Source organism: Podarcis tiliguerta, assembly GCF_965153285.1.
Source record: "Podarcis tiliguerta genome assembly, chromosome: 7".
NCBI classification, from domain to species: Eukaryota; Metazoa; Chordata; class Lepidosauria; order Squamata; family Lacertidae; genus Podarcis; species Podarcis tiliguerta.
Window position 1 is genome coordinate 55,967,807 of NC_139540.1, and position 25,994 is coordinate 55,993,800.

General features: G+C 42.8%; 2 protein-coding genes across 9 annotated transcripts; both read left to right on the forward strand.

Moving 5' to 3' along the window:
• The first annotated feature begins 1,602 nt into the window (after positions 1–1,602).
• Positions 1,603–5,678, forward strand: LOC310681791 (nuclear transport factor 2-like). Of its 4 annotated transcripts, XM_083449751.1 has the most exons (6): positions 1,639–1,751; positions 2,049–2,143; positions 3,463–3,570; positions 4,089–4,160; positions 4,418–4,516; positions 4,893–5,678. In XM_083449751.1, the coding sequence occupies exons 3-6, from the start codon at positions 3,472–3,474 to the stop codon at positions 5,004–5,006; spliced, it is 384 nt and encodes a 127-aa protein (XP_083305877.1). In that variant the 5' UTR covers positions 1,639–1,751; positions 2,049–2,143; positions 3,463–3,471; the 3' UTR covers positions 5,007–5,678. The 4 variants fall into 4 exon arrangements, with proteins under 4 accessions (XP_083305878.1, XP_083305877.1, XP_083305879.1 ...); XM_083449752.1 differs by lacking the exon at positions 2,049–2,143 and having other exon boundaries at positions 1,603–1,751; XM_083449753.1 differs by lacking the exons at positions 1,639–1,751; positions 2,049–2,143 and adding an exon at positions 2,228–2,829.
• A 5,638-nt stretch (positions 5,679–11,316) lies between these two features.
• Positions 11,317–22,838, forward strand: ADNP2 (ADNP homeobox 2). 5 transcript variants are annotated; one of them, XM_083449138.1, is made up of 5 exons: positions 11,434–11,843; positions 14,051–14,175; positions 17,602–17,721; positions 19,040–19,129; positions 19,849–22,838. In XM_083449138.1, exons 3-5 carry the CDS (start codon positions 17,614–17,616, stop codon positions 22,828–22,830), a joined length of 3,180 nt encoding a protein of 1,059 aa, XP_083305264.1. In that variant the 5' UTR covers positions 11,434–11,843; positions 14,051–14,175; positions 17,602–17,613; the 3' UTR covers positions 22,831–22,838. The 5 variants fall into 5 exon arrangements, with proteins under 5 accessions (XP_083305262.1, XP_083305264.1, XP_083305265.1 ...); XM_083449136.1 differs by lacking the exon at positions 14,051–14,175 and having other exon boundaries at positions 11,317–11,843; XM_083449139.1 differs by lacking the exon at positions 14,051–14,175 and having other exon boundaries at positions 11,444–11,491.
• Positions 22,839–25,994: the final 3,156 nt, after the last annotated feature.

Sequence of the window (25,994 nt, forward strand, 5' to 3'; positions counted from 1 at the left end):
GTGGTCTGTGGGTGATAACTGTGGCAATGGATTGATGGATATGACTGTGGCTCCTTCAATAATTCTCTTGCCCAAAGCAGCCATATCAGAAGTGGTCCCAAGATAAAGACAGTAACCTTGTTATCCAGCAAGTTGACAGGTAAACCATGCAGCTGTGTGTAGGCTGGAGGAGAAGGGATAGATCTGGCAAAGTTACTACTAGTAGTACTACTACTATTACTTCTATTCCACCTTGCCATCAAGGACTTCAAGGTGGTATACTAGCTTCTTTCTCTCCCCATTTTATCCTTCTAAGGGCAGGGAGTGAGATGATGAATGGCCCATGGTCACCCACTAAGTTTCATGGCTTAAGTGAAGGTTTGAACACGGGTCTCCCAGACCCTAGTCTCAAAGATTGCCAGCACCCTTGAGGCCCCAGGGGCCATTTGTAAATCAGAGAAACTCATGGGCACCACACACATCCTAACATGTCAACTAAAGCAGAATGCATCTTCCATGCCTAATTTTAGAAGGGGGGAAAGGAACTTGTGAACATCAGGTAAGGTCTCTGGGCACACCTGTGTCCATTGGCAACACCTGCTCTAATCGTACCACACTGGCTCTGAATAATGGCCTGCTGTTTTCCCATAGTTAAAACTATGGAATTTGTTACTGCAAGATGTGACAGCTGCCCCCTTAAATGGCTTTAAAAGAGGATTGGAAAAAATCATGGATAATAAGGCTATCAATGACTACTATTTGTGATCGCTGTGTATCAGAGGCTGTAATGGCATTGAATGCCAGTTATTGGTGGGTAGGGAGACAATATTTATTTGGGCTCATGCCTGCCTGCAAGCTTCCCATAGGCTTCTTGGTGGCTGGCCACTAGGAAACTACAGTTAGAACGGGACTACAGCCTGATCTAGCTCGGCTTTTCTTATTTTGTAGGCACTGCACACATACATTTAAAGCACTGGCGCCGCCCCCAAGAATCCTGGGAAATGTAGCTTCCCCCATTAAAGCTACAATTTCCAGTTTTCTTGACAAACAATAGTTCCTAGGCTTCTTTGAGGGGAATATGTGCTTCAGATATATGGTTTTTAGGTTTTCTAAAGCCCACTTAAGAACATTAACATTGGTTGCCAGCTTCTGTATGGGCCCATGGCCGTAATAAACTTGATTGATTGATTGATTGATTGGTTGCCAGCTAGCAGAAGATCAGCAGCGTTCTCTTACAACCACTTACTTGGGATTAAGCCTCAATGAACTAAATTGACTTATTTCTGAATAGGCATCCACAGGATTGTGCTTTAGCCCTGCTGACCTCTTGTCAGGAGTCCATGGCACCTTACAGGCAAATACTTTTCATTGTGCTGTGAATTCTTACCCAATAACCTTTCTCCCTCAAAAGCTTTGAAAGAGTGAACACTTATAAAACAGAAGCTGGGCCAAAAAATCGTGTTTTCGCCTATGGATTTTAATGCATGCTCTCCCAGTTTTATCTCATGCCAAAGATTCTGCATGGCTAATTTTGTATCCACTAACCGAGCAGCACTGCGACGAGTAGAGCAAGGAAGTGTCTCTAACATGCCGCTTTAGGAGCGAACATCAAAGCCAGCCCAGTATCTTTGAGGTGGCGGCGCTCAGGCTGCCATTGGCCGAAGAGGGTGTGACGTATTCTAAATCGCCGGGGTCGGCGCGCCATCTGATGGTTCTAACGAGTTTGCATCGGTGACCCACGTGCTTGTTGGACAGAAGCGGCTGCTAAGGAGGTGGGGATACGGGAAAGTTTCTTTATTTTGTGGGGGCGGAAAGACTTCTAATGGCGCCAAATTTCCAGAGAGTTACTGTGTGTGTGTTGTGATTCCCAAAATGCGGGTGGATTCCATATATTCATTTCCCCAACCGGGACGCGGTGGGGGGAGCCATCCCCACGTGCGTTTCAAGCCCTAGGTGGTCGGATTCCAGAAGCCCCCCTCCAGATTGCTTCCTGCTCCCGTGCATCCGGCGCGGTGGCTGAATCCTTTCGTTTAAAATCCGAATCGGTTTCCAACCGACTTCTTTTGCAGACTGCTGGCGATAGGCTGGAGATAAGCAGAGGGTTGGAGTCGAGCTGGGAAGGAGGGAGCGCGCAGGCGACCACAACGGGCGGGCAAGCTGCCGGGTGAGTCGGCCGCTTGGGCGCCAAGATCTACGCCTGGGGAGCAAACGGCGGGCTTTGTTAGGCGTGCAACGCCCTGGGGATGGGGAGCGGGGTTTGGAATGGCTGGGCGCTGCATAGTTTGGAAGTGGGTGCAGCTTTTGAACGCATAACTGCTTTTAAAAGAGAGCGGGCTGATCTGGCACTGCACGTTAGGAGCTTGCTTCCTGCAGCGATCCTTTCCCTAGATGTGCACGAGTTTCTCGCTTTTGCTCCCTTATCCTCGCTTTCCCCAGTGCTCTTCCAGCGTTTGCCGGAGCAGCGGACCCCCACCTCGCCCCGCCTACCCCCGGGCTCGAGCAAGACGCAGGGGCGGTAGTAGCACGTGGCCTTTCCAAAACGGGGGGGGGGGGGGGCTGGGGGTTTGTGAGTGAAGAAAAGCGACCTCGTTGCGTTTTCACAAGTTCACGAGAGATCAAGAGCGTGGAGCCGACAGTCAGTTTTCCAGCTGACGACCTCCGGATGAAAATGGGTGCTGTGCTTCTTTACGCCTGAACGGAAGGGGCATCTATCCACTTACTCTCAAGTCAGCACGTGAGGTGTCCAAGGCAAAGGAACCCCATTAAAGGCGTTTGTGGATCGCGCAGCCTGATCTCACGAATGTTTAATGGGATCGGAGATCTGCCCTGTACCGTGGGGCTTACACTTAAGTAAGCCCATGCCGGACTGGACCCGTTTCTGATGTCCCTATGCATGTTTATGCAGAAGTCCCCTTCAATTCAATGGGATTCCCCAAGTAAGCCTGTGTAGGGTTGCAGCCTCAGTCATAGTGCAGTTCTATGCATGCCTGTTCCCACTGCATCCCATGGGATTTACTTTTACCTGCGTGGCACAATGGACTGCAGTTTTACTTCTTGATCCTAGGCATGTTTACGTGGACGTCCCACTGAATTCAGCTGGGCTTACTCCAAGAAAAGTTTCATTGGATTATGTAGCCAAATCCTATACGTGTTTACTTAGAAGTAAGTTCAACCAGTTTCCAAGTAAATTCTGAGTTTGTCCAGAAGATCAAGGGCAAGCCTAAACATGTTTATCAGCAGTAGGTCCCGCTGTGCTGTCTTACCCAAATGATAAGCAAAAGGAAAACAATAAATTGAAAATTTCATATCCGAGTTCTTGTGCAACTTTACTGTTCACTCTTTCACTCCTACTAAGGTTAAACGTGACCATAACTGACTTACGTTGTACATTTATACCTCCAAACATAGTTCCATTGTGGGTGGGCTTGTGACTGTCTAGGTTTTGTTAATTAAAGATGCCTAATGTTCGTTTTCCCTTTGTAGGCGTGCAAAATGGCAGAAAGACCCATTTGGGAGCAAATTGGAACAAGTTTTATACAACTGTATTACCAGCAGTTTGATACCAACAGGGAACAACTAGCTTCACTTTATGTATGTGCCAATTTACCTTTGTTTAGACTGTCTTCTCATTGGTCCTGGGTTATTGACTTGGCATCTTTGATAAAGCAGCAAAAGTTAAGATGTGGTTGAGCTGCCTAACCAAAACTTGGGTCTGTTGTTGTTGTTGTTTGTGTTTAATAACAAAATACTGTAAATTTTAGATCCCAGGCAGCTTCCTTTTATTCCTATCGGTAGTTGAAGGTAGAATCTTGTGATTGAAGTTTTCCAAATATTTTAGGCATAATAGTGTGTTTTCTTATCGGTCACAGTGTTGCCCCCTTCCAATGTGAACTGCTTACAGTTTGAGCCAAGGACCCAGAAAATACTGCCATAGGCTTTGCCAAACTTTGGGTGTGTGTGTGTGTGTGTGTGCAAACAATTGTGGGGAGCTGAGTAGGATGAGGAGTGGAGCTCCCTGAAGGCATCTTGCCTAGGGGTTGAACCTGTGTACTTTGCTTTTATTTGGTCTTTTTAATGTATAGGTTTTAGTAACGTATACCTTTTTGCAGACAGATGCTTCTTGTTTATCATGGGAAGGGCAGCAATACCAAGGAAAAGCATCAATCATGGAAAAATTGCTGGTATGTTCCTACTTAAAATCAGTAGTTCATAGAATCGTAGAGTTGGGAGGGAGCCAAGGGTCATCTAGTCCAACCCCCTGCAAGGCTAGCTTGCTGCCTGTGGTGTGTTTTAAAATAATTAAATCCAATAGTTTAACCGAGGAACTGAAAGGAGAGCACTGGCTGACTTGCTCTGTTTCTCATGTGTTTGCATGTTGCTTGTATTCTGTATCTAGTAAGCTAGGCAGGTCTAACACTTGTTCTCTTTATGGTACTAGAGACTCCCTTTCCAAAAAATTCAGCACAACATAACATCCCAAGATCACCAGCCAGCTCCTGACAACTGTATCCTTAGTATGGTTGTTGGTCAGCTGAAGGTAAGTTTAATTGCATCTTTGGCATGTGCAAAGCATTTAAATCTTTGGCTACCTCAGTGTTAAAGCTGAAACATTAAAGCGTCCGAACAGAATTTTATTTATTTAAAACATCATAAACGGAGCAATAAAAATGGAAAGTGTGTTAGATGCTACACAATACATCTGCCACATAAAATGAAACAGAAGGTACAACGTAATCAAAATGACATACTGTAAGATTTCACTGATTTATCTTTTCACCGAAATCAGCGAGGCATAAAAGGCCTTAAATCTGGTTGGATTTTGCTTTATTATGTTTAAGACGTACTATGGGGCTTCTGTTTACATGATGGCCATATTTATACAGAATCTAAAATGTCACCTTCTCTTAATGTAGGTGGATGATGATCCAGTGATGGGATTTCACCAGTTGTTTGTTCTCAAGAACATTAATGACAAATGGATCTGTTCCAATGACATATTTAGGTTGGCTCTGTACAACTTTGCTTGAAATCTCTGTTCTCAAGCAAGCATTTGAGATCGTTCATCTCAAAACAAAAAACTTGTAAACAAAAATTGGTTTTAAAATTGCTTGTATTCTTCTTCTTCATTCTTTTGCTTGGTGATTGAAAGAATATGTATATTCTGTTTTAAATGTTAAGCAATCTCATTAGGATGATCACTTCCTCTAATATACCTGTACTTCGCTCCTGCACATCTGTTACATAAAACATTGTGTATATAAAGTACTGTAAGAATGCTCTGCTTGTCTATTTTAATTGCATTAAACATGTTGAAACTTGCATAAAGGATCGCTTTTAAAATTGCTCTGAAATTTAGCTCTGAAATAACCACAAGAAGTCCTGTTAGCGGACATGAGGGAATAACCATTTTTCTTAAATGCATTTCTTCTACATGACTACATATTTCATATCCTCATGTTATTTGTTGATATGTTGGCATGAGCTCTGGGTGAATTTGCAGTGCTAAGTTTGCATTTTGAATATATTGCTTGCATGAAGTCTGAGGTGGCTGGAGCTGTTCATTATCATGGCAAGACAAGCCCCATGTATGTACCATTGTGCTGCCCCGTGTTTATGGAATTTGTTACGGCTAAAGATTTATCAGATATGAGAATTTGCCCATTCATATGGACAATTAAAGCTTTTCTTTTCAAGCAGGATTTAACCTCTCAAGCAGAATTGAGCTGTATTGAATATTTGGTTTATGTTGACTATATTGAGCTCAGCACGAACACTTCCCTTATTCTCTTATAAAGGCAATGGCACCTACTTGAGAGGTGACGGAACTGAATTCTGGCTGGAAAAAAACCTCTGGACAGTCGTCTTCAGCAGAGGCATTCTTAATGGTCTGAATAGGGGCGCTGTGGGAGGAAGAACTGAAAAAGAAGCTCCACCAGCTTAGGAGCTCTGCTGTCCTGACAACTTGCCCTGACTTGGTGTGAATAAAATAGAGCTCATCAAATGGATCATCCAGAGATCTTCTGTTAACCAGAACCAGAGAACTGCCCTTATAGGTATTCTCATTGCCACCTTTCTTTCCTTTGTAGGCCTGGCACAATTTGGATACACCTGGCTGGACAAAAAAAAAGTCAGGCACCCAATCTTTAAGGCTGTCAGTGGCTACTAGCCAGCATGGCTATGATCCATCTCCCCATCACAGGGAGGTGGATCATACCAGTTGAATACCAGTTGCTTGGGAACACTGGCATGATTCTCAGCTTGGCAGACACATACCTGCACTAATTTTTCAGGCCAATCTAGATGTTCAGGACAACGTTTTGCTCTTATTTGCCGCAACTCCATAAACTTAAGCAATTGCTTCCCTGTCCAGTTTATTTGTGGCATTGGAACCAGCGTGTGCAAAAAGAGCTTAAAAACAATAGAATGCTGCAAAGTGTGCCGGGGGAAGAAACTGGGTTTTGCCACTTTTCATTTTGATTTTTGTATAACATTTATACCCCGCTTTTCGATCACATGATCAAGGCAGCTCACCATAGATTGTAATAGTAAACACACCTATACACACGGTCCAATAGTTCGTGGTTAGGGAACCTCCAGTCTGCAGGCTAAATTTGACCTGGCATGGGTCCCAACTTCATTCGCAAAGCTGTTTTCCTCAAACCACACCCACTTGTCCCACTCCTGATGGTATATGTGACTGCCTCTCCCCATATCAACAAAACTGGGCCCTTGGATCATCATATGAGGTGATCATCACAAGAGGTCCAAAGGGCAGCAACCTGAGAATGGGCCTTTTCTGTGGTGGCTCCCCAGGGAGCCTCCTTGGCACATTCATTACCTATCTTTAGGCAGCAGGCAAAAATATTACTCTTCTCCCAGGCCTTTGACAAATTAAACAGTCTATTTACCTTTGAAACTGAGGTGAGGGGTTTATTAGTTTTGTTTGTTACTGTGGTAAGTATTTTTGTGTTTTTATATTGTGAACCATCTTGTGATCCTCAGATGAAGGGAGGGAATCTAAAATGAATATGAGGCTGGTAGAGATGTCACTTGATGAGCTGTGCAGCTGAGTCCCCCATGAGGAACTTGATTGCTTGTGCTGCCAATTCCTGCCTGAAAAAAGCAGGGTTGAAGTCACGCCGCTATCAGATGATGGGCAGTGACCAAGCCTACGGATCAGCAGCGCTTCAAAGCACCATGCAGGACTGTTTGTAATCCTTCAGTGGTGCTTTGAAATCCCAGCATCTCTGTGGTCTCAGGTGATTGGCAGGTTGGCTGCACTGCCCACATGTCAAGCTTGATGCACACGGGGTAGAGGAGCTAAGGAGCAACTGGCCCCACCAGCCAGATCAGGTCCCCGATCCCTGCCTTGGCTAATGGAGGAGACCAGAGGATGTTTCCCTTCAGCTCTGAAGCCCCAGGACACCTGGCAGTGGTAAAGATTCTTTCTGGCAGGGGCTGGGGATGCAAACTCCCTGCAACTGCTGCATCCCTGGCTAACGGATGAAGCCAGGCTGGTCTTGCTGCAACATTGTTCCTGGGAGACACAGTGCAATTAAAGGAGCAGCAGCCCATACTTTTATTTTCCATAAAGGTATTTCCTAATCTGAGATGGGAGCTTTTTTCAGTGATGGATATCTTGGTGTTGAATTTTTATGCTGGCTGTTGCTTGTAATGTGCAAAGACAGACTCATCAGCTTTCGTGTTTGATGTGGTGGAAGTCAATGTGATGTGCTTCTACCAAGAGGGGGAGGAGGAACTTTCTGTCAAGGGCTGCCTGACCCAGGGAATGGGGATCACACTGTCGCTGACTGTGTGCCGGCAGCAGACAGACCCAAATGCCAAAGTCGGCTGTCTCCCATTTTTTCCTTCCATCCACACAACATTGGGCCAAGGCCAGCAGGTTGCCTATAACGTTTTACAATGTCAAGTTTAGATAGTGAACTCTTCATTTACTAAAGAGTCATAAAACTATCAAAGGCTGCTAGCTATGATGTTTATGCCCTGTCTTTGTTGTCAGGATGCAGTAGGCCTCTGAATACCAGCTGTTAGAGCTCTGCTGTGCCCAAGTTCTGCTTGCAAGCTTCCCTTGAGCACCTGCCTAACAGAGGGCTGGACTATATGGGTCTTTGGCCTGGCCCAGTAGTTTCTTTTTATGTTCTTTCAAGCTTAATGGTAGAGCAACTGCTTTGCACACCAAAGGTCCAGTCCTGACATCTCCATGAAGGGATGGACAGACTCCTGTCTGAAACCCTGAAGCGGTATTTCAAATCAATAGAAGTGGCTAGATGACCGATTTAGTATAAGGGAGACTATTAAGTGCCACCTGTTGCAAGTACAGTCATACCTCGGGTTACAGACGCTTCAGGTTTCGCATTTTCGGGATACGGACGTGCCAAAACCCAGAAGTACCGGAACGGGTTACTTCTGGGTTTTGGTGCATGTGCAGAAGCGCCAAATCGCAACCCGGCGCTGTGGATTGCGGATGTGCGCAGGATCACGTTCACAACTTGAGCATCCACTGTGTGTGAAAAGGATTGATTGAGGGTTCTTAGTAGACCACAAGCTTAGCATGCGTCAACAGTGTGATGCAGGAGCAAAAAAATTGAATGCTATTCTAGGCAGCATCAACATAAGTCTAGAGTCCAACCGCACCTGGAGTACTGTGTCCAGTTCTGGGTGCCACAATTTAAGGATATTGACAAGCTGGAATGTGTGCAGAGGAGGGTGGCCAAGATCAAGGGCCTGGAAACCAAGCCATATGGGGAACGGTTGAGGGAACTGGGTATGTTTCGCCTAGTAAAGAGAGGATTGAGAGGAGAGATGATAGCCATCTTCAAATAGCTAAAGGGCTGCCATGTAAGATGAAGCAAGCTTGTTTTCTTCTGCTCTGGAGGACCTGAACCGATGGATTCAAGTTACAAGAAAGGAGATTCCGATTAAACATCAAGAACTTTCTGAGAGTAAGAGCTGTTCGACAGTGGAACAGACTCCCATTAGAGGTGGCAGACTCCTTCCTTGGAGGTTTTTAAGCAGAGGTTGGATGGCTATCTGTCTTGTATGATCTAGCTGAGATTTTTGCATTGCAGGGGATTGGACTAGATGACCCCTGGGGTCTCTTCCAACTCTACAATTCTATGATACTATGATTTATGTTAAGTATTTAAAATGCACTTTTTGCGCCGATGAATTCTCAAAGCGAAAAACATCCAAAGAAAAATACAAAAATAAATCAGCATTATTATGTTACCAGCAAGGAGAATAATACAATGAACTACAGCTCAGTTATACTTAATTGTCCATATGAGTGGGCTAAGTTCTCATATCTGATGAATCTTCAGTCGTAACAAATTCCATAAACATGGGGCAGCAAGAGAGAACATTCTTTTAGTTGTCAAGGACAACCTAGTTTCTCAAAGCAGCAACACCTTCAGCAGAGATTAATTACTGGACCTTGATCATGGAGATACATATGGAAGTAGGCATGCCATCAAGCAAACAGAAATTACACTCTATAGGGCTTCAAATGTAAGAACTGCTGGTGCTGTGAAAGTAGCCCCAAACAGATTGGAAACCAGTGGAACACGTGTAGTATTAATGCTCCTGGTGGCTACCACTCTTCACCAGACTTGTTGACACATTTTTGCCGAACTGAACTTTTAGAAGTGCTTTCATGGGGTGTCCTCCGTGGAGCACAGTATTATAGTCCAATCAAGAGGTCACCAGGGCATGCAGTTGCAAGCTCTCTCTTTTCCAGAAAAGCATAGAACTGATAGATGCAAGCTTAGCCACAGCCTTCACCTGAGAAAGCAGGAACCCTGTATTCAAGGCTTCCTTCCAACCTGTGAACTTGTTCTTTCAGTGGGAGTGTGATTCCATACAGGACAGACCATTCTACCACTTCTTTGACTTTAGAACCATCCATTGTTAGTATCTGAAACTTCTCTGGGGTACATTTCACTGTGTTTACTTTGGTCTAGTCTGCTTCTGACACCAACCAGATGTTCAAGGAAGACATCTGGTTCAGATGGAAAGGAGAAAGAGAGCTTGGTGTTGTTAGCATTACAAGGACAACCCACTCCAGATTGCCTCTGCTAGTAGTTTCATGAACATAAAAGCATGGGAGGCAGAGTAGATCCCTATAGGACACCGTGAACAAGGTTCATTGGGAAATAATGTCTTCCCATCATCGTTTTCTGGAATCTTCTGATCAGGTAGGAGCTGCATGACTGCAAAATAGTGCCCTCCAATGCCCAACACATGTCAGACAGAAGAATACCATCATCAGTGGTATCAAAACAATCTAAGAGGTCCAGGAGAATTAGTAGGGTCATACTCCTGTTTTTCTGCTGACAAAGGTCATCAACCCAGACAAGCAAGGCAGTCTCAGTCGGAAATGCAACCCTTTCCTACTGTCATGCTTTGTTTTCAAGTGTTTGAAAAGGTTCTTTGCCACTCTCTGAATCAAGCTCAGGTGTTTAGTCCTTAAAGATGCCCAGTTCTCATCCCCAACTACAGTCTATATTATTGTAGTAGTACAGTGGACGCTCGGGTTGCGAACGTGATCCGTGCAGGAGGCAATTCTTCAACAGATCAGCACATTAGGCTAAGAAGGAAAGTTGGAGCTCTTCATTGGGAAAACCCAAGACCTTAAAAGACCGAAGACCAAGAAAGATATAAAATATTAAATTGCCTAGTAAGAACTAGGCTGAGATGCTCCACAAGGATTGGCCTGTGTTCTGCTCTAGTTGCATTTATTGGTTGGTGGTTCCATCTATCATATAGTGGTCCTCATTAACATTTCACAATGGTTCCTAAGGCTCATGAACAATCTTATGAAGTTATGATAGACAATCTAGTTTATCCTTCTTCCTGCTCTTTGAGGAATACTCTTTGAGGAAAGAGTACTCCTCATTTTTTTGTATGTCAAGGTGTATATGCTGTTGAAAAGTGTGAACCTTGTGAAACACTTTCTCTCAGAGGCTTCAGTGGTTCCCTCATGCAATGAGATGCAAAGCTTTTTGACATGTCAGCATTTCATTGGCTGCTGGCTGTAAGGTGGGATTTCACCAACATACTGATTGCAAACAAGGCTTCCATAACATTCTGTGCAAATAGGCAAGGGAAATACTGCATGGCCACGTGGTGGCATCACATGATATGATGTCACAGCGCCACGCCCCCTTGAAAATGACGTCATAGCACGAAATCACGCGGGAGTTTCCACTTCGGAGTTGTTCCAGGAGTTGTGCCAAGGGAAGGGGAGAGCACAGGTGAGTAGTTTAAGGGTAGGGGACACCTCTATAGCACTCCCAGAGCGCTCCCAAGAAGCCCCACCATCCTTCCTGGAGAGTTGGTGCTGATGGAGGGAACCAATGGGAGCCCTGGACCACGCGCCTCCCTATTGGTCCACCGACTGGCATGCAAATGAGGGCCGACGTCACTTCCTTGGACAAATCGAGCGCCATTTTCTCTTTCTGGCTTGGGAAGGAGGGAGGAGTAGCAGCCGGAGGTGGGTGGATGGGAGCGCGGGCTCAGTGGGGCTGAGCGGGGCACCGGGTCCGACGCTGCACGGCTGCAGGGCGAGCGGTCGGGGCGAGGATGCTGCGGCTGGTCCTCCTGCTGCCTCCGCCGCCGCCGCTGCCCGTCCTGCTGGGCCACTGAGCGCGGGCTGCAGGTCGAGCCCGGGAGGCGGGGCAGGGCGGGGCGGCCGCGGAAGGAGTGACCGAGCAGCCGGCCGACCAAGCAAGCAGCCGCGGAAGGAGGAGGCGGCGCCGGAGGCTGCAACGCGTCCAAGCGCCTCGGGGAGGCACGAGCGCAAGAACCGGCGGGCAGGCAGCGGGCTCCCCCTGCCGCCCGGGCAGGTAGGTGCAACACTGCGGCGCTTCGCTGAGCCCGGGCTCCCTGCTGCCCAGGGCGGCCTCCGCCTCCCTCAGGCCGCCTTGGCAGGAGCCGCCTCGGTGCACTGCCAGCCAAGCCACAGCCAGAGGGCAACCCCAGCCTCGTGGGGAAGCCCGCCTTCCCTCCCGCGGGGGCGGAGGAGGGGGGGGAAGCCGCGAATGGAATAAAAGGCTTCTTCCCTCAGCCTGCTCGCTTCTCCCCGGCGCTGCCACCAGCTCTAATAGCTGAGGGGCTTAAATAAGGTCCGGGGGCTCCTCGGAGGCTAGGGAGGATGGAGGCATTCGGGTTTGCAGCAGCAGTATTATTATTATTATTATTGTTATGCGTTTAACACCACCAGCTCTGCCGCTCTCCTTCATGTGGAACATCAGTGATTTCAGGAAGCCTGTAAACTCTCGACTGCTTCGGTGTGGGGTGGCCAAAGCTAGACCCATTTTTTAAAATAAAAAAATCATTTTGGAATACTAAACCGGTTGCTGAAGGCTAAATAGAATTGTGATTTTTTTAGGAAGTGCATTAACAGGGTTTGAGTTAAAGAGATGGACTGGAGCAAGCTGTCGAGGCTGCTTATAGAGTGGTTGCTGGCTAGTGTGGTACTTTTCTGGTCCCAAGACTTGAGGGTCGGTTGATAGCGTTGCATATTTTAGGATCTTGCATTTAATTGTCACTGTGGTACTGTATGTGTGATTGGTCTGTTTCCAGCAAGTGATCTGTATTTCCATGGAAGAGTCTGTGAGAGAACTCATATTCCACTGAGACCTGGAATCCAGAACATTTTTCACAAAGTCATGTGTCTGTATGGCCTTAGAGGTGCATGCCTCCCTTTGGTCATAGTGGCTAACCATATGGCAGCTGGAGAGATCATGACATTTTAGGCTTGTAAAGGCTTGAACTTGACTCCCTTGCAAATGTGTTTCTGGCCCACAGTTAGATTAAGAAAGGGAGATCATCAGGAAAGGCAGGATAACCAAAGGTGCAGAGGGTACAAGAGAAGAGGGAAGAAGTCCTGTGCTCACATACAAGTGAGAAGGAAAATGAGAGAGGTAACACTTTGCAGCTCAGACACATTTTGTTTCTGTGATTTTGCCCTCTTTATCTTCTTACTAAAGCACTATTTTTTTCTTTACTCCATTTATATGCAGCTTAATATATTTAAAAAATCTCGTAATATTCAGTGATGTAAATTTTCTGGAAAGTTTTGGAATGGAATTTCTTCCAATGCAAATTAGGCTAATTAACATAGTGGAATTTGTATTGGAATATTTTCAGTTTCCATGGAATTTCTTTTCTGATTTCCTAGAGAGTTCTAATTTAGTATGCTATATATATATATATAGAGAGAGAGAGAGAGAGTAAACAATGGTTAAAAACTTTGCTTGCCTAACATATTTTAAGGGGTAACTGTTACCATTGAGCCTATGAAGCAGAACATTTTTCATGGAAAAATAAAGCACTGGAATATTTTCTGTCTCATGTTGACTATGTTGTTATGCAAAACCTTATTCTCACATGAGAAAGTGCTGAGCAAACCAAATTATGTATCATGTATAAAGTGGAGCAGTCCAGTCCAGGAATTACGTTTTCCAGTTCACTAGGGTCAGGAGCAGCTCCAGTCCAGGTCTTGCATACAAGTTCTGTAGAGATCTGATCCTGAAGCAGCTGAAGATGTAGATTTATGGTGGGCTTTCCCCTCTACGTGCTCAGGGGTCCACAGTTTTAGAGGGCTACATCAGAGGCAAGACCCTGAGTCCGAAGGTGAGATCTTTGTCTCATGACTTTCTCTCACGCGCTTTCCAAAATAAATGCAGACAAGAGAAACAAAGGAGGAGAAAGTTCTTTGTTCCAGTAGGCACAGCTTACCTTCCATCTCAGTGCTCCCAGGCCAAACATAGACACTTTTGTCTCCTTACCTATGAAAGCTCAGGCAGCAAGCATGTATCCCAGGAACAGAGTTCAAGAGGAGCCTGGCACATGGTTCAAGATGGAGAGCAGGCATGTATGTGGTGGGCTGCACTGTGGGAAGGTTCCTTGCTTTGACTTTTGTCAGCTCCAGTCTGATACTGCTAAGAAGAGTTTGGATTTGATATCCCGCTTTATCACTACCTGAAGGAGTCTCAAAGTGGCTAACATTCTCCTTTCCCTTCCTCCCCCACAACAAACACTCTGTGAGGTGAGTGGGACTGAGAGACTTCGGAGAAGTGTGACTAGCCCAAGGTCACCCAGCAGCTGCATGTGGAGGAGCGGTTCACCAGATTACGAGTCTACCACTCTTAACCACTACACCACACTGGCTAAGTAAGCAGCTGTGCATAGCACAGTTAACAAGCTTATGCATGGCAGTTACTTGCGTACCAATGCAATGTGTTGTTCTCTTAGACAACAGTTCTAAGTAGCCACAGCATGCTCAGGGGATGGAAAGGGAAGAAGTACATGCATGGTGCTGGATGTTTTGAAAGCTTTGGTTGCATCCAGTTGCAGTGGAAACTTTGTCTGCTTTTTCCACCTGCTGGAATCCTACCACACTGGCTATTTAGCATTGCAGTCTTCTGTTTGTATGTGCATTTCATCCTCTGGTTATGCTGCGATATGGCTTTTGCAAAAAATGTGTTAGCTGAGTAATGAATAACTTCTGGCTAGCACTGAACAAAAATATGAAAAACCTGAACATTGATAGCTTATAAAATTAGAAATGGTGGGGAAAATTGAACTTGGAGTCACCTGATGAAATTGATTGGTACTAGGCTGAGGGTCAAACAGTAAATAATTAAGGCAACATGTTACATCTTACAGAATTCACCGCCACACTATTGTGACTGCGATGGAAGCATAGGATGTAAGTTTTTAAAATTAAGATGTGGCAATGGCTTTTTTAAAAGGATTGGAGGAATTCATGGGTTCTTCATTGGACTGTGGATATTTTAGCTTCATTGCTGTACTGGTCAGGAAGGAAGGGACTTTGCTTCCTTCACACCACAGCTGTTGTGGAAGCTGAGTGTGCTGATGGAGCATGGACAGAGCAATTTCTCTGATCCTCTTGCATTTCCATGCTAGCCTAGGAGGAAGGTACTTTGTTTCCTAGCATAGAAAACGTATGAGCTGACAGAGGAGGCACACAGTGATTTGTACCCCTCCACCAGCCTGTTCCCTCACCTGGATGAAATTCCATGAATGTGCCTGCATGGAATTCCTGGTCACCCATGATGAGTAATTCAATACAAGGTGGTTATATCTCATTTGTGTACAATAAATTGGAACTTAAAAGGTTAAAGGCAAGCAGCTATGAGAGAAGAATCATAGGCTGGCTTTATTATACAGGAAGTAAGTTACCATGCCCATCACATTGAGTTAGAGAAGATGGTTAGACACTAGATGTCATTCTGGTTGGAATATTTAATGCAGCTACTACAAATGCATCCTTGAACAATCTCTGTTCTTTGGAAAAAGAAGTGCTTGAAACATCCATATAAAAAAACCTCTTAATACCAAGCTTTCAAATTATCAGTTTTTAGAAGTCACTACATACAAAAGAACATTATTGGCTTCATGGAATATTTTATTATAGTCAATTGATGGTATTATTTTTTACTTGTCAACTGAAAAGTGTCTCAGCCCGTGCTCACAGTCTCGGAGGTATAGCAGTTTCTGTTGCTTTCAGTTTTGCATCGGGTAATTACATTTTGGTATACAGTCGTACCTTGGTTCTCGAACACCTTGGTACTTGTTCAATTTGGCTCCCGAACGCTGAAAACCTGGTTTTTTGAACATTTTTCATAAGCCGAACATCCGACACGGCTTCCACTTGAGTGCAGAAAGCTCCTGCAGCTAATTGGAAGCCACACCTTGGTTTTTAATGGTTTTGGGAGTCAAATGGACTCCTGGAACGGATTAAGTTTGAGAACCAAGGTTCCACTGCACTCTTATAAACAGACGAATGACCTTGTCATAGCATTTTGAAGGTTCTGCATCTTGGGATCATATTACTAGGTATCCCCCAAAATCTTAACATCTCTTAACATAGCTCTTGAATAGGCAGAAACTTGGAAGTGCATGTGATACTTACCATAGTATGTTTTCAAAGCTGGGGGTGCATGGGGTGGTCTCCACTGAGGACCTGGTATGATTTTGCGCTTGCAAGAACCATATTTTTTGCTCTATAAGGCTCACTTTTTCCCTCCTAAAAAGAAAGGGGAAATGTGTGCGTCTTATGGAGCGAATGCAGGCTGCACAGCTATCTCAGAAGCCAGAACAGCAAGAGGGATCGCTGCTTTCACTGCACAGCGATCCCTCTTCTTGTTCTGGCTTCTGAGATTCAGAATATTTTTTTTCTTGTTTTCCTCCTCCAAAAACTAGGTGTGTCTTATGGTCTGGTGCGTCTTATAGAGCGAAAAATACGGTAGCAATTGGCTCGGAAGATTGTATATACCTGTTAGGGAACACAGTGGGTAGTGAGGTAGTATGGCTTTCTGGCTGTAACTGTGTTTGCCCTATGGATTGTTTGGTGGTGGTGTTGCATAGCATGCACATCATATGTCTTGAAAGATGTAGCTATTTTTGTCAGCTAGTATTGTGACATATCACTTGGCAATGTATAGCAATCCAATTAAAGAGGTGTATCTGAAATTCACACCTTGAGTTTGGCTTCTAAACTCGTAATACAAATTACTACTTACATTTCAGTAACTCAGTACTTTGAGCACCTTTTTCAGACAAATAGATGCTGGAAGGAAAATACTGAAGTTTTCTGGTGGTCTCCACTTGGAATTTTATATTTGGGTTCTCTTGCTAATATTTGAACAGCAGAATTGCACCTCTTCAGTAATAAAGAACTTGAGCAGTAGCATTCATGTACAGGCAGGGTGGATAAAAATAAATGATTTTTTAAAAAAAAAACACATGGATTTTTTATTATTTAAATTGGGCTTTTTAAAATTTAAATCAGATTTCTTTGATTTAAATCAGATTTTAAAAATAAAATGCTTTTGGACGAAAAAGCTTTCTAAAGATAGTTTGCTATTTAGGTTACATTATAGTCCAAAGGCTATGCATCAGGAAATAAGGATTTGTTTTAAGTTTTTCATGTGTGCTAAAACTCAGTCTGTTTTGTTTTTTTTTAAATGGTCGTTTAACATGGATACATATACTATAATGTTATTGTTTTAGTTAAATAAATTGTTTAAATTGTTATTAAGGAAATAATCCTTCCAATAAAGTACAGCAAAAATCCTTCCAATAAAGTACAGCAGAAAAGCTGTCCAAGTATAAACAATAATTTCATAATTACCTGTCTTTGTATTTCTGTTAGTATAACCAAAAAAGGAATTTTTGATATAACTGAAAAAACTACTCTGAAAATTTATTATTCCAAAAATGAAACCTTCATCTGGTTGTAAATATTAAGATTATACCAGTGATTTAATTTGATTTGATTTAAATCAAATCCACCCTGTGTACAGGTAGTGCTACTGTATTTTTATTGTGTTCAGTGGCACTTACTCCCAGGGCAGTCTGTTCAGGAATTGCAACCTTCCTGTGATAAATATAGCTGCATATGTATTATTTGTTGTTTGCCACAGAAAGTGTAAAATCTACAAATATACTCATTTGTTGAAATACTCAGTAATGAAAGTCAGATTAATCTGAATTTTCTAAATGCATAAGCATAATTTGAAATATTACATTTAACGAAATGATGTATATATGTTGTGTCACCTTGTTTTCTAGGCAAAATTCAACATGCTTCAAATTCCTGTGCAAAATCTTGATAATATAAGGAAGGCTCGGAAGAAAGTAAAGGGTATTCTAAAGGATATTGGGCTTGACAGCTGCCAGGAGTTACTTCAGGTAAGACCCTTATAGTTCTCTATTGTCATTCTTCTTAAGTGAGCTCATGAGTCTTATAAGTGTGGAAATATTGGTTGAAAAAGAGGAGTGGAAAACCAATTCCAGTACAATTGTCCATGAGTAAAGCATCATGAGATCCTCTGTAAGTCACTGTGTGCGTGATCATAGGTCTTCAACTGTCTTTTTATAGGATTCAATTTGGGGATTTACTTGTAGCATGCATATTGACTCTTTTTTAAGAGAGAAGTTTGCAGATTGGAACTCTTCAGTTATTTATTTATTTAATACATTTTTCTCGTATTTCATTTAGGATGACTCTTAGATTACATCCTATGAAACATGACTTGATATATTTCATGTGTCTATTTTTCTTAAAATAAACATAGAAGTAAGTGAAAGCTTTGGTTTGCACAGAAGTAGTACGGTTTGCACAGAAGTACTAATATACTAGTTTGGCTTGTCAAGAAACAGTATTTACAGAATACACAACTCCTTCAACACCTGTAAAGCTAGAAAAAAGACCAACTATGATAGGTCACATGAAAATATGAATGGAATGAGAGATCTTTGTTTAGCTTACAGATTCAAGCAAATGGGTATTGGGTACATTAATCTGAGGCTGTGAAGCTCAAAACATAAGATTTTAAAAACATGATTACTTCAAATACAGTCACCCTACTCTCACTTGGAGTGGGAATGCACATCAGTTAAAAAGACTGGGCATTCCTGCTTCCTCCTTTATTGTGAGAAAAGAATGGGAAAGAGGAAGCGTGTCTTTATGGCACTGGTAGCAGAGATTTGACTAGGCTTCCTTCTGGATAAAGGGCTAGTAGGACTTTGCTCAGATAATTTTGTCTTTGTGGCTGCTGGGGAGCTGTTGGAGTGTTTGTTTATCTTCTACACCTATATGTTTTGCTATTGGTGTGCATGCTATGGAAGCTTCAGTAAAGCTGTTAAGCTCACCAACATGAACCAGTTATTTTACTTGGCACACACAAAACACACACTACATATTTACACACTATATACAGGTTACATGTAGGCATCTCTCCTTTTGGTACCAGAGGGGTTTCTGTACTTTAAAGTCTTTGCTGAATAAAGTCCACACACAAGCCAATTTGCAGTTACAGTGTTTTGGGACTGCAGGGCAGGGGGGAGTCCTGTTGTGCAAGGGAGGTGTTGTGAGTGAATGGAGCAGAGGAATTGGATACAGCCTGCAGTTTATATCCAACATAATGAACTTATTGACTTAGAATTGTATAAAATAGGGTTTTCTTTTAGTTGCATGCTGTTTTAGAAATTTTGGTTTTTTTTGTAGACTCTGAAAAGTTTTGACCCAGGAGAAAAATATTTCTGCAACACTTCATGGAGTGATGTGTCTCTTTGGGAGTCTGTGACCAGAAGAAGGGTATGTTTATTCATTACAGTTTTCAGAATGCTGTTTGAGCCCACTGGTTTGTAAATACCTAGTGGATTTTTTTTAGCCTTTGTGATACAGCATGGGATCAACTGTGCAATGCAAACTGTTTCTTAGATGGCTATCGATCTTAGAAGCTGATTGCAATATAGCAAGAGGTGTGCATTCTTTTCTTAAGTTCACATGGATCTTGGTGTATTATTATTTTTTTAGGATGCCATTATAATGACTGATTAGAAGATGAAAAGAAAATGATGGTCTTGAAAATGATGATCTCAAAGAGTAAAGAAGCTGTATTATTGTTTCTTGGTGACTAACTGATCACCAAGCAGTAGCTTTCCCACATTGTTTTCTGTGTTGGCTAGAATCCAAATTTTCACCCAGTATTTGAATGGGGCTATGAGATGGGGTTATGTTGCCAGCACAACAACATAAAACATCTACATCATTTTGCTTGTTCTGCATACAGTTTGTGTTGTTATGCAAGCATTAGTGATGAGAAAGTTGTGTTCATATAAATGCATAAGATGTTGGCTTTTTGTTAATACTCTCTTGGATGTGGAAAGTTCTGATCGCCTGAAGAAACTTTTATGTTGACTGAAATTAGTATAGTGGTTTTCAGAACTTTGGTATTTTTATTGGACAATCAACATAAATATGCCTTTCGTAGATGCCAGTTGAAGTAAGTGCCCCTTTTTCTTGTTTTTCAGAGATATAGAACAAATCCGTACTGCTGTAGCCTCTGCAAGTTCTCATCAAAATTTCTTTCTTCTTTCAAAAACCACTTGAACCGTTACCATGAAGATGAAGTTGACCAAGAATTAGTTGTTCCTTGCCCAGAATGTGCATTTGCTTCTCATTCCAAAGTAGTGGGAAAACACCTTCGTATATTTCACTCTAAGAAAAAAATTCAAAACTATAATGTGAGTGGTGGCATGAGACAATTCCGGAGTGATGCAGTAAACTTCACATGCCAGAAATGTCAGTTTACAGACACATTATACTATAATACGAAGAAACATGTATTGGTAACCCATTTCCAAAGCCTAATAAGCACATACTTTGAGGAGAGGCCTGATGAAAGTGAAGAGAATTTTACTGATCACTACTGTAAAAAGTGCAATGCTTTTGCAAACAGTCGAGATTCTTTAATATACCATGTCCTGACATCTGAAGTACACAAAGACCTGGAGAATATATTGAGACCTATAATTTCAGTGCAGCCTAAAAAATCAGGACAAGCAAAGTCACAGCATATCGTCAGTATTGCGCCCAAGCCTTCCACAGTTGGAGCCACACCATCGCTGATACCTACCACTGCTTCAGTGGGTTCACCTTCTCCCTCGTGTATCCAACTTTCACTTCCATCAGTGAATCAGAATCAGAATGTGGTGCCAACAAAAGCAGTCCCAAACACAGTTGGACCAAGTGCCTCCAGTAGCCTGACACACCCATCATCGTCAACTTCAGTTGCCCAGTCATGTCATACACTACTGCCTAGCCAGGCAGGTCCGAACAATGTGACTCTTCGGTCTGCAGTTCCTCATCCAGTCTTTGTTTCTCACCGACTTCCTGTGAAGCAGCCAGTGAGACCTGACATTCTCTGCCTAAACCAGCCTCCTGGGAGCATAAGTCGAACTGTTCCTCCAGGAGTCCTTTCATTCACTCGGCCTGTCCGGCCTACCCTGCTTCCTGTTAATCAATCTGTTAGGGCCGTTGGCAGTCCGGTTTTGCCGGGGGCTCTCCCTGTAACTCAGCCTGCTGGTTCTCTGAACAGACCCATTGGGGCTAGCTCTGTTCCGATAAACAGGCCTTCTTCACCTGGCGTCCTTGCTGTAAACCGACCTGTTGGTAGCTTGAACCATCCCAGTGGTCCTGGGGTTCTTCCAGTCACCCAGACGATGCCACCAGGGGTTCTTCAGTTTAATCATCCTGTTGCACCTGGAGTTCTTCCTGTAAACCAGTCAGTTGGACCTGGGATTCTCCAGTTCAATCAGCCTGTTGCACCAGGAGTACTTCCTGTAAACCCGTCTGTCAGACCTGGAGTTTCTCAGAATGCTACTTTACTGACTGCGGGACCTATCCTTCGACAGTTAATTCCAACTGGCAAACAAGTTAATGGGATACCTACGTATACCCTTGCCCCAGTTTCAGTAGCTTTGCCTGTGCCAGCGGGTGGAGGGGTGACAACAGCTCCACCTCCTCAGATGCCTGTTCAGCTGATGCAATCTAGTACAGTTACTCATCAGTCTCAGGCTCCAGCTACTGTGCCTTCCTCTGTAGTAGTAACTTCTTCCACGAATACCCTCGCCAAGACTTCTGTCTCTGCCTCTGCAATGAGCCTAGCCCTTAAACAGGCCAAGCAGTGGAAGACTTGCCCTGTTTGCAGTGAGCTTTTCCCATCAAACGTCTATCAGGTGCACATGCAAGTGGCTCACAAATGCAGTTCAGGAAAGACGGGCAAGCTTGATACAGACAAAGTTGCAGCCTGTGCACCTTTTCTGAGATGGCTAAAAGATAAGACGGTCAGGTGTTTTTCTTGTAAATGTTTTCTCTCTCAGGCAGAGCTTATAAAACATATTTTCATGCATGGATTAGCTTGCCTGTTTTGCACCAGTACTTTTCACGACCTAAAATGCCTTGTGGATCATACTAAAACTGTACATAAGGGGAAGAAGAAACTACATGCAGATTATGATGACAAAGGTTTTCAACTTGAGAGTGATTCGGAAGGTGACCTGGTGTTTCCTCACTTTGACTTCAACATAACTGTAAAAGAAGAACTTTGTGAAAAAGAAGTACACCTAGCGTTACTTGCTGGGGTAAATTCAAGGACGCTTATTCCTCTGTACATGAAGCTGCAACATGAGACTGCTGATATGAATAATGGCAATAAGAAAGTATCAACTTGCCCTTTTTGTTACGGTGTTTTCACTAGCCTAGAAGCCTATGAGTTCCATTTGAAGGACAGGCACCATATCATGCCAACTGTGCACACCATTTTAAAGACCCCAGCTTTCAAATGTATCCACTGCTGTGGTGTATATACTGGCAACATGACTCTGACTGCTATTGCTGTGCATCTGCTTCGCTGCCGGAGCGCTCCCAAAGACAGCACCTCAGCTGTGAAGATGGAGCTTGAACTCGATGAGAAGAAAGATCTGGCACTTGTGAATGGTGAAAATCATGATGATCCTTCTCTCTCAACAAAGAGGAAACTATCTGATCACCTTTATTCTGTTGCAGAGGACCAAATGAATGATGACCAGCCATTCCTGATTATAGACAGTGGCACAGCCCAAGTTCCAGCTAAGGAAATGACTTTTGTGCCTTCCAAGAGACAAAAGACTGATCATAAGTCTGAAACTAAGGGCCAGCCCTCCGTTGAGAATCTTCACATTTTAGCATTAAATCCAAAGCCATTCCAACAGTGCTCAAATGAAGTTCAGAAACTGTTTCTTATAGATTATTTTCACAAGAAGCCGTATCCCTCTAAAAAGGAGTTAGAGTTACTGTCATCCAGTCTGTGTGCTTGGAAAGTTGACATTGCATCATTCTTTGGGAGAAAGAGACACACCTGCCTAAGGGCAATAAAAAAACTTAAGCCTTCTGTGCTTTTGGGATTCAATATGTCTGAACTTAAAAATGTGAAGCACAGTTTGAATTTAAAATGTGAATCAGAAGATGTGTAATTTTTTTTTTTTTAAAAAAACTCTCATAAGGCAATCAAGATTGCATATTCAGGCATCTTATATGGATGCTTTAGTTCAGATTCCTGCATTGCAGGGGGTTGGACTCGACCCTCGGCGTCCTTCCAACTCGATGATTCTTTGAATTGTCTCACTGATTTAGTTTCTTGTGATTATTAAAAGATTAGTACGCAGTGCCTCTTTCATTTGGGCTGTGTGTTCTTTGTGGCAGTAGGGTACAGTATAGTATACCTGAGGCTCTGGGTTTTTGTTTTGTTCTTTTTTGCTGTTCATGGGGTAGTTTTCTCTGCCTATGGTTTTTATACAATTGTGTAACAATTTTCCTGGCTTTTTTTTAAAAGTACAAATTGTTTCTAAAAGTGTATATGTTTGATAAAATAATAAAACTATTAGGAGGGCCATAATTTAAAAAAACAACCTCCCCTGTCTTTAAAATTAATATGGTTAACTTGTAACCTATCTTCAGATTGCTCTCCAAATTAACAACAGATTTACCAGTGACAGCTATAACAAATGCAGAAACTTTGATTAATTGAAAAGTAGCAGTTGCTGCCTTTAGTTATGAAACATGTAAGCCAAGGATTTGCAAGCACTGTTTTCTAAACTATTTGTTTTACAATAAGAAACTATGAAGGCTTACATAAAAAATGGCAACTTTTCTCCCCTGAAGTTAAAACTTTGGTTTAATAATCCTTGATTTGCATTTTGGAATAAATAAGAGAGAGGAGCTGTCCATTTGATATTGAGCTATAATGACAACCTAGGGATCTTTTCATATGGCTCTATTGCTTGCTGGGAGCTCTGATGACATAGCATACTGTTCCAGGCAGCACTTGGCTATGTACACTTTATGAAGGCTTTTCACTGGCTGCTCTGCTCTATGTTAGCAAATAATCCCAAGCCACTTTTGTTTGGGGCAAGGGATCAAAGACTTCAGCAACACTAGCCTAGTGCAGGCCCTGAGTTTATTCAAGTTTCTCACTGTATTTGAATCAATGTTTATTGAAAGCTCTTGCTATCATTACAGTAGCTGAATTATTTCCTGCGTCACCCAGATGACAACCTTGTCTAAAGTTAGGCAAGAGATTGCACATGCAGAGTACTCTTTAAAAACAAATAGGCCTGCGAACAAGGGGCAGGTTTTATTGCTTCTCTTGTCTCTTACTTTTCAGCAATGTATGTTCTGACATCTCTACAGAATACTGTTGTTTTAACCACTATCATTTAACATTCTGTTCAACTTGACTAGGACACCTTAATACTTTAGCATCAAGAAAAGAAAATGATATATTTGGTGTGCTGACTTGACATTGTTTTCTAGTTACTAACGTGTCTTTTATGGCAAGAGAATTTTTGTTAAGGTGAAACTGCATGTAAATAACTGTGCAATTTAAGCAGTTGCATTATAGGCTGTTCAGTTTCTATAAATGTCAGAAAATTGTTCAGAGGGCTTTTTGGTTTGGTTCTATTCTTTAATACAATCTCATCTTACAGTGAATAATGCCAGTGCAAAAAATAAATAAATTCTGCAATGGGGGTCCTGTAGGCACAGGTAGATTATTTACTTTTGTTTCAGCATTGATCCTTATGTATATGCCAGAACTTGGTGAAAGAAATGGATTCAGGGGTGAGCTGAAGTAGTGGTGATTACTACTACTTCTACTGTTTTAACTTTGACCTTCATCCATTCATGTGAGAATGGCCAGAGAATGTGGAATAGTGCCTCCCTCCGCCATTTTGTGGAAAAAAACTAGGAGGTAGAAGTAGTGGCAAAAGCAAACTGCTTTTACCTGAAACCCAGATGCTGGCAGTAAGTACAAAACAAAAATCACTGCAGATCTTAAGGAAAGATCAACTTGGCTTTGGGAAATGCCGACCTATAAATCAAAACTGACTGAAGTGCAAATAATCTGTGTTCAGTGCCGACCAACTAGGCTGAATTTCAACTTGGCCAAAGTTAATATGTGAGCTTATTTTAAGTTTCAGGATAAATTATATGACAGTGCTAATTATTATGCTTGGCTCTCACTACAGCACATGCCTGAATACTGCATGTATGATCTGCCAAGAATGGAAGTGAATAGAGGTGCATTAGTGGTGCTTTCGTGAACAGCTCCTCTTTATTTTTCTAGACGCCAAGGATTATGAAGGAGTGAGAAGAGCACATAAAGCTTGAGCTGCTCCTTACAGTAGGAGAGAGCCTGGTCTGTTACATGTTAGAGCGATTGATCTGTTGACTTCAAATAAACCCAAGTTTTCAATTTTAGATGTGTATAGAAGTTTTTAAAGTGACGTAATGAAGCAGCATTCAAGCAAGCAGCCCTTTGAGAACTCTGTTTCCTGTATACTGTGTCTTAGACCCTGTAGGCAGGCTTGAGCTGTAAAACTCTCTGGCAGCACTACTTCAGGCCACAGGTGTGTTGGGTGTTTGGATATGCACTGGTGAGGGGCATTGCCTATGCAGGCTGTGTATATTAGTGAGACACTTAGGTTGGATCCTCTTTCCTGACAGGTAGTCTTTTACATGAAACATGGTTCCATTTAATCGTGTAGCAACCCACTCAGACTGAAAGAGAATTAAGAAAAAGCTTTGTTTGCCACTGCATTCTGCTGAATACATTCTGTGCACCCTTTGATTCTGTAGAGTTATGTTAGTCATCTCATGTTTGGGTGAGATTATAATACATAACTAAGAACTACTATCCCGAAAAGAACCACATTCTATCTCCCCACCAGTATCCCCTGTACAGTAGTGAATTGATTATCAAGAGGGTGCAGAAAGTACTTGTGCTTGCAAAAGCCTTTGGCTAGGTTTCTCAATATGGCAGCATTGAAAATAGTTTCACTGCTAGAGGAAAAGTCCCAATTCCATAATCCTCTTTTAATAAAAATACATCCTAGTTTCTGTAACAATGTGAGAGTTGACTTAATAGATGAGGGGTTGCCAGTCTTTTTTAACCAGTGCACACAGTTTAAATTTTGAGAGTTAACAGGCTGCCATTGGGGTGGGGGGATGGCATGCCATAACACTATATTAGAGAGTATGATCTTGATGAATTCATTGGCCATAATCCCAAACAAGTGGGCTTATGAGTGCAACCTTACATATTTATAGTTTAAAAATAAAAACTTCATACGCTAAGGAA

Excerpts from the sequence above, each read along its gene's own strand:
- LOC310681791 (XM_083449752.1), top strand. The coding sequence starts at position 3,472 with ATGGCAGAAAGACCCATTTGGGAGCAAATTGGAACAAGTTTTATACAA. Across the intron at positions 4,161-4,417 it reads CAATCATGGAAAAATTGCTG|AGACTCCCTTTCCAAAAAAT; the intron begins GTATGTTCCTAC and ends TTATGGTACTAG. Across the intron at positions 4,517-4,892 it reads TGGTTGTTGGTCAGCTGAAG|GTGGATGATGATCCAGTGAT; the intron begins GTAAGTTTAATT and ends CTCTTAATGTAG.
- ADNP2 (XM_083449136.1), top strand. The coding sequence starts at position 11,355 with ATGGGAGCCCTGGACCACGCGCCTCCCTATTGGTCCACCGACTGGCAT. Across the intron at positions 11,844-17,601 it reads TCCCCCTGCCGCCCGGGCAG|GCAAAATTCAACATGCTTCA; the intron begins GTAGGTGCAACA and ends CTTGTTTTCTAG. Across the intron at positions 17,722-19,039 it reads GCTGCCAGGAGTTACTTCAG|ACTCTGAAAAGTTTTGACCC; the intron begins GTAAGACCCTTA and ends TTTTTTTTGTAG.